The sequence below is a fragment of the Malania oleifera genome, chromosome 2, assembly GCF_029873635.1.
Source record: "Malania oleifera isolate guangnan ecotype guangnan chromosome 2, ASM2987363v1, whole genome shotgun sequence".
Lineage (NCBI taxonomy): Eukaryota > Viridiplantae > Streptophyta > Magnoliopsida > Santalales > Ximeniaceae > Malania > Malania oleifera.
In genome coordinates, this window is record NC_080418.1 from 52,831,235 (window position 1) to 52,838,978 (window position 7,744).

At 35.3% G+C, this 7,744-nt stretch overlaps 1 protein-coding gene across 1 annotated transcript; it reads left to right on the top strand.

The window, feature by feature from the left end:
* The first annotated feature begins 4,346 nt into the window (after window positions 1-4,346).
* On the top strand, window positions 4,347-4,950 carry LOC131149126 (uncharacterized). The gene has a single exon (XM_058099244.1). The coding sequence runs from the start codon at window positions 4,484-4,486 to the stop codon at window positions 4,772-4,774; it is 291 nt and encodes a 96-aa protein (XP_057955227.1). The 5' UTR covers window positions 4,347-4,483; the 3' UTR covers window positions 4,775-4,950.
* The last annotated feature ends 2,794 nt before the right edge of the window (window positions 4,951-7,744 follow it).

Here is a 7,744-nt window from a genome sequence, read left to right on the forward strand (position 1 = left end):
ACTAGTTCAGTAACTACACATAAAAATGCATGCGAACTAGTTAGACTGTATTTATGCTCAAACTTATTCTTTATATACCACATGTTTAATGACCCAAAAAATAATGATATTTAAATAATAAAGAGAGAGGAAAATGGAAATAGTAAAATAGGGCGGCAGCAGACTTCATCGACGAACGCTTCGCATTCATCGACGACGTGGTATTTTGGGCTCGTTAACGACGGTGTGCTTCGTCGACGAGAAAATAACGAGGGGATATATATCACAGCTCTGAATTTCGTCGACGAGGAGTAACATTCCTCGACGAATTGCCTTCTTAACCTTGTCAACGAATTGATGTGACTCGTTGATGAATTCCAGTGTATAAATAGGCCTAACCTTCATTTTATGGTCGAAAATCCTGCGAGCATTTCTCTCTCTCTCCTCACTTCGTCCCTCCTCCCTTCTCTCTAAGTTTCTAGGCCGGATTTACACCGATTCAACGATCTGAAGCCACCACAACACTCCTGGGGAAGTTCTCTGCAAACCTACCAGAGTGGATCATCGGTGAAGCTACTTTGGAATTCATCCTTGGTTTAAGGTAAGGCTTTTTATTCAAAATTTGGTCTTTCTATAGTTATAGGAAATGTTATTCACGAAGAAATACTGAAGTTTAGTTCTGAGAGTTGTCGTTTTCAGGGTATTGAATGGAGAACCCCACGAAGGTAGGACGAGTATATTCTAGGGGGGGTTTCCTTTCAGAAATCAGGTAAGAGAATAAACTGAAGCAATTATTTTTCCATGAAAATTATTATTAAATTATTAGAATAATTATGTTCAGGAAAGCATGTATTATATGTGTATATCATTGAGAAAATGCATATTTTGGAAAATACTACTATTATACAGAAATGTATGTATTAGTAAGAAATGCCAGAAAATATAATTTTAGAATAGAATGTATGGTTTTATTCAGCATTGTGTGGCATGAATATTATTTTACGTGAAAAGTATTATGTTATGACAATTTTACGAATAAAGTATGTTTCAGAAATGATGGAATATTGCAATATATTATGGTTTCAAAATACATGATAAACAGATTATTTATTGAGAATAATATGTATGAAATGTTCGGCGCAAGGCCGTGATTGATAGCCAGCGCAAGGCCGTGTATAATGTATGATTCCGGCGCCATATTTATGAATGTTCGGTGCAAGGCCACAGATATGAAAGAAAATGGCGCAAGGTCTTATGTATGTATGAGTGTATGTATGTTATTACAGAAAATGCTATCAATCTATTCATGTTAGACAAGTATATTATCATGTATTATATGTTATCAGAACCCAGATGATAGTTCAGTTTTGTTTCAGGAGCACGGTACCGAAATTATACAGATCAGATTATTATGTTCAGACTTATGCTAACCGCCCCTGCAAGTAAAGGGGGTGGGAGATGGATAGTCGATGTGCCTTTCAGTGCAGAGTTGTAGACATCCACCTGGAAGTCCGGACCAGGGTGTGGCAGGTCCATCGTACTTACATACATTTTTGACTCGGTAGTGGTCGGTCAGCCATTGTTGGGTCCTGCCTTCGGGCTGCACAACCCGTCATAGGGGGTAATACATGACATCAGCTAACTATACATCTTGGGTAAATTACAGTATTACCAGTTATATCAGACTTTTCTTGTACAATATGATTTATTAGAAATTACGAAAGTATATGCTTATTCAGTTATGTTATAATGAATGTTTTCTGGTATATGAAATGTACTGTATATGTATTATAGCACCAAATATTCATGTTGTCACACAGCTGTATTTATTTTACTTTCCCTTACTGAGAGGTGTCTTACCCCCAACATTAAATCATTTTCAGGAAACCCAGAAAGACCGGTGGATCGACGCCACTGTTAAGATAGTGTGATACTACCCCGCTAGGAGGGTAAGTTTTGATCTAGGAACATGAGATTTGTGTTGTGGGTATCTAGATATTTATATATTTTTGTATTTTTGGAGATTGTTTATAAACACAGTATTTTGAAATTTAGTTGACTATGGTATTATGTATTTTATGGTTATGAGAATGTGATTTACATTTACTACTGCTTAGGTTTCTGCTGTGAATGTCAGATATGTCCCCGTTACGCACACATTCGAGTTGACTATATTAATAAAAATATTTTACTATATGATTATATAAGCAGGTCGTTACAACATGTCTTTAAATTCAAATTTTCTGCGGGTCTCATGAAATGCTTAAATCACAATGGTTTGAGGATATTTCTGGTTTAACTTGTTATTTACACATTTTAATAACCAGTTATATAGTTTGTGTGCTTAATTGTTAAACCTGTCATTGTTTTATACTCTATGAATTTGTTTGCACTATAAAATGCATGACTATCATATCTCTTGCATGATTGATAGTTATATTTATGTTTTGAGAATACTAAACTGTTTGAGTAAGTAGTTGTGAATATCTTATAAATATATTACTCAATCAGGTCACTTGTATACAGAGATTTTTTCTAAATGTTCTATTTTCAAACGACATGCTACCGAATTTTCTAAAAACCTTTTTCCTAAACATATCTTGTATTCAAATGATTATTTTCTTATATACTTAAATGTTTATTTAGGCCCTTTTTGCTATTGCCAAAAGGGGGAGAAGTAGGCAAATATTTGTCATCATTAAAAAGGGAGAGATTGTTGACCCTATAGGTCATACTTGGTTTTGTTAATAACAAGTATTTTTTGTATTTAATGATTGATGAGTTTGTGTGCAAAATCAATTGAAAGTATCATATTGTGCACGCACATGGACTTGAAGAGGATAAAGACCTAGAACATTGAACATTTATTTATTGTAATTTAATTGAGTTTTATTCGGGTCTGTAATAGTAAATAGGAAATGGTCTGTAATAATCAATGCATTACATGCATGATATGGTAGATTAACTCAAAGGATTATTGAATGACCTTAGGGATCCCCTTCGGTTGATTGACGCCAGATTTTTTGGGTTAACTAACAAAGACCATAGATTGTCTTTATGATCTTGAATATTGCATAAAAATGTCCCCCATAGTCTTGAAAATAATCATCATATGAATAGGGACAACATTCTAAAGAGAAAAGGACTGAAATGCCCAAAATAGGCATGTTTGGTTGACCGAGCCCAACCAAGCTTGACCGAACTGGTCAGTGGTCAACTGTTTGACCACAATACGGTCGACTGAACCTAGCCAAACTTATATAGCTTGATCGACCGAACCTTTTTGGGGTCAAAAGTTGACCCTTCGATCGATCGATCGACTAGAAAATGAACTCTAATGCTCTGACCGACCAAGCATCCTCAGGAGAAGCCCCAACTGCTCAGTCGACCAAACCTCCTATTTCAAAATGATCTAGTCAACCGAATCGCACGGATTTGAAAAATTGCCTTTGAACCCCTCAAGTACGGTCGACCATCTTTCTAGTTCAAAATACTCCCGGTAGACTGATCCCAGACACTCGGTCAATCGAACCTTAAGTACAGTCAACCGATGCTCTCAGGTTGGCAAATTTTACCGAGGTTAAAAACGTTGTTATTTTTGTTAATCTCACTTAAACTTTTTCTAAAACGACTAATATGTCCAAAACGGTTATAATTTTGGGGAAGTCTATATATACCCCCTCATTTGCAAAAGTTAGAATGAGATTAACAATTATAATTAGCAAATATCCTCTGATTTTCAAAAGACCAAAATCTCATATTCAAGTCATATACTACTCCTCTTACACATTCGTATTACCAATACTTCTTTGTAAGAGTTTTCTTGTGTTTATCTCACCAAGTTTAAACTCTTTCTTGTTTGTTCTGATTGAGATTCATTTTTCATAGAGTGTAAGCTTCAAGTACTCCTAGGAGGCTTCATAAATAAGTCTTCCATAAGAAAACTTCCTTGAGCTTCTCAGTTTTCCGTACTCTATTTTTTTATGTCCTTTGATTTTATGTTGCGAAAAATTCTAAACTAGCTCAAGATATTAATTTTATTTGATTTCTGTTACACAATAGATATGAATTTATGGTTCGTATCCATATTTGTGCAACAAAAATATTTTATATTAATCTTATAATGTCATGATTATATTAGAAGGGAACATGCATTAGCGGAGACTTGGGGATACAAAGGGTAGTTCACTAAGACCTTTTCAGTGGAAGGATGCTCGTGTCATTTTATCCTCCTTCACAATGGGGGCCGTCGGCAGCAACGAGGCAGGTGGTTTTAAGTAAACCGCGTGCTAGTTTAAACCTGCGAAAATTCAAGCATACCCGAAAACCACCAGCGCCGCAGAAGCCCTCCACTGCCTCCGGTTTACCATTCTCTTCATATAAGCATCACTCCCGGCTCATCCATTTCTTCAATCCACAAAATTTACTTGAATCCTCCATTCACTACCAATCACAGATCTGCCTAATTGTATTATTTGATTGAGTACTTCGATCATCAAAGACGATGAGTTCAGCGAGCAGAGCATGGATGGTGGCAGCCACAGTTGGGGCAGTGGAGGCGTTGAAGGACCAGGGGTTCTGCAGATGGAACTACGCCCTCAGATCCATCGCCCAACACGCCAACCACGATTTCAGGTCATTTGCTCAGGCCAGGAAGCAATCTTCTTCTTCTTCTTCTTCATCTTCTTCTGCTGTGGCTTCCAACAACAAAAGATTAAAGAGGGAAGTGAGGGAGAAGCAGTCGGAGTCGTCGTTGAGACAAGTCATGTACTTGAGCTGTTGGGGTCCCAATTGATCCCACGACCACCAAGAAATAGAATGGAGCCCTGTGATTTATTTATTTTTTTAATCTCTGCAGCTCAACTGGGCACGGCGCCTTCGTGTAGGAGTGGCTAAATTCGCAGCTGTAAAAATGTAAAATTTGTAGTATGATTGCTGGAAAATGGAAATTTTGAATATTTGTGTTCCAAATTGTTGTTTTTGCTTCTTCTCTTTCGACATTTAATTTTCTTTTCTTGCGTTTGCTTTAATTCTTCTTCGGTAGTCCATTTTTTCTTCACTCATACGGAAGGCGATTGAGCCTCATTCCTGATTTAATTCGTTCATCGTCCTGTTTCTCCGTCTAATCTTCTTCGTCTCGGACCGATGTTATTACTTATTACTCGCTGTTCATAGCTGATTTGTTTTGGTCATTCGGGGCAATTTTCTGGCGTGCTCTGTACTCTGTCTGTTTTGAGGTCGCGCAGAGATGGAGAATTGAGTCACCTTCTTGGCGAATTTCAGTTCAGGGGTGTTTTTTAAAGGCAAAACTGGCCATGGATCATGAATCATTTTGCCCCATGTGTTTCCTTCAAATTTCTTGCCCACATCCATGTGTTAAGACATTGCTCCGTATGCATGAACTTATATTTGAATTTAGCTGAATTTGAATAAATTTATATTTTATCTAAATTTAATATAAATTTAAAATCAAAATTTATCCAAACATATAGGAGTAAAGATGCATCTATAATTAGCCATTACTACTAGGTTATAAGGTAATGGTAATGTCTTTATCTTGATTTTTAAAATTTGGAGAAAAAATACACTAATTCTGTTCTTGAAGTAAACATCAAGTTATAAATTCATGAAAATTTTATGAGTAACACTTAACTTATCTATATTTGCAAGAATTTAATTAGACTTTGTACTTCATATTTTATATTTGGATAGGTTTAGATAAAATATAACATAAAATAGCAATGATTGTTTTCAAAATCAAGTAATTAATAGAAATTTGACTAATTGGTTTTTACATAATAGTTAATGGTTAATTGAATTGGCTCATTAGATCTATTTTACAATTATAAATTACTACAACTTAATATTTTTCTTTTATAATAATCAACTTTTTAAAATCTTAGGGGCACACCCACACAAAAAATCAAGAAAATCATCAAAAAGTATTTTATAAAATACCATTTTAAGAGTTCTTGTCCCTTTTTCCTTAAATCAATCTTTAAAAATTCCTTAAATCCTTTTTAAAAGTTCTTGTCCCTTTTTGCAATCTTTTAAGGATTTCTTATATTTTTGTTAATTGGGCAATCCACACAAACTCTTATTTTCTTTAATCAATCCACAATCACAACAACCACAATCAATCAATTAACTGTTCAAGTAAAACAACCATTCCACAAGAAATCAAGTTGCAATATTTAGCGGCCCTGTATATGAAAGTTCAATTCTTATAGTTGGCTTTTGAATTTGAATATTTAAAATGACATCCAATCACTTTTACAATATTAGAATTTAAATAGACCTTCAGCTAATAGGTTTTGGGATGTTAACCAATTAACGTACTTCCTTTAGGTTTCCGCCAAAGATCAATTAATCAACGTACTCCCTTTCGGTTTCCACAAGCCTAATAACAAATTAGGATTTGGGTTTATTTAATTTCCAATACGTGTTACTTTTATGATTCAAAGTATTAAACCATCCATGCAGGTTATATCGTTGTTGAAATTAAAAGAGAGTAAGGGAAAAATAGTGACACCACCACTTTTACGAGGTTCGGCTTATATCCAGCCTATATCCTCGCCTTAGGTTAACCACCTAAGGAGTTCATTATACATTGTTCCTTCCGGGTGGAACAAAAACCTTTACACACTCCTTCAGTAGGTTAGAGCCCACCTCTCCAAACGATATACCCTCGTTTGGTCACTCCTTCAATTAGGTTAGAGCAGCACCTCTCTAAGCGATATCCCTTGCCTAGCCAACGTTCTAACAAACTTGAAATCTTTACATTCTACAAGAGTATAAGATAAATTATGCGTACAATAGCACTCTCAAAATTTAGAACAGGTTGTACAAATTAAATTCTAAATCGTACTTCAAAAACTAAAGTTAAATAGAAAATGTGAAGCTTTAAAGGTTTAGAAGTCACTGGTGGTTCTTAAAAAAAATTGAATGCAACTCAAAACCAATCTTTTGATTTTTCAATTCACCAAAATCGTAGAGTTGTTCTCCAGCAAGATGATGTGAGCAAAAAGAACTTAAGGAAAATTTCAGTGCAGGAATAGCTTCGGCGTATAACTCAAAGGAGGTATTTATAGACCTTTTCAAAGAAAAGTTTTCTCATTTAATTAGGTAACTTTTCAAAAAGTATTAAATTATAGAATAAATTTTGAAATTCAAAATTTTTACAATCTTCTTGTTGAGTTTTAAAAATCTGTTCCGAGTGGCAGTCGCTTACCATAGTGAAAACTAGACAACCAGAAGGTTGGCAGTCGCCTGCCAAGACACAGGCAGTCGCCTGGCTTGACCACCCAGGTGCCTAACAATGCTCAGGCAGACACCTGGAACCCTACTACCTCCCAAGTTTACTTCTTTTAAAATTTGGCAGTCTACTGCCTATATAGGGCAGTCGCCTGGCTCTCAGTCTTTTCCTTATATTCTTTGAAAACTTTTCTTCCTTTGAGACCTTTGTTACTTTAATTTCAAAAACATATTTTAAGGTCTTTAAAAAATATGTTTCTTAGTTTCTTTTGATTTATAAGAGCTTCACATACCTAGATAGTAATGACTTTGAAGTACTTAGAACAATCTTTCTAATTATGGTCTCCTTAATCACTAAGTCCTTCAGCTTCCTTAAGCCTCTCGAGGTTCACTTTTGACTTTAAGATTTGCTTGGCCTTTAACCTCTTCATTTGTCATTCATTATTTCAATATTCTGAGGAGCTTCCACTATATTGATATTCATCTTCAGCTTATCAACCGTGAGTGTCCT

Coding starts and splice junctions, on each gene's coding strand:
- LOC131149126 (XM_058099244.1), top strand. CDS start 4,484: ATGAGTTCAGCGAGCAGAGCATGGATGGTGGCAGCCACAGTTGGGGCA.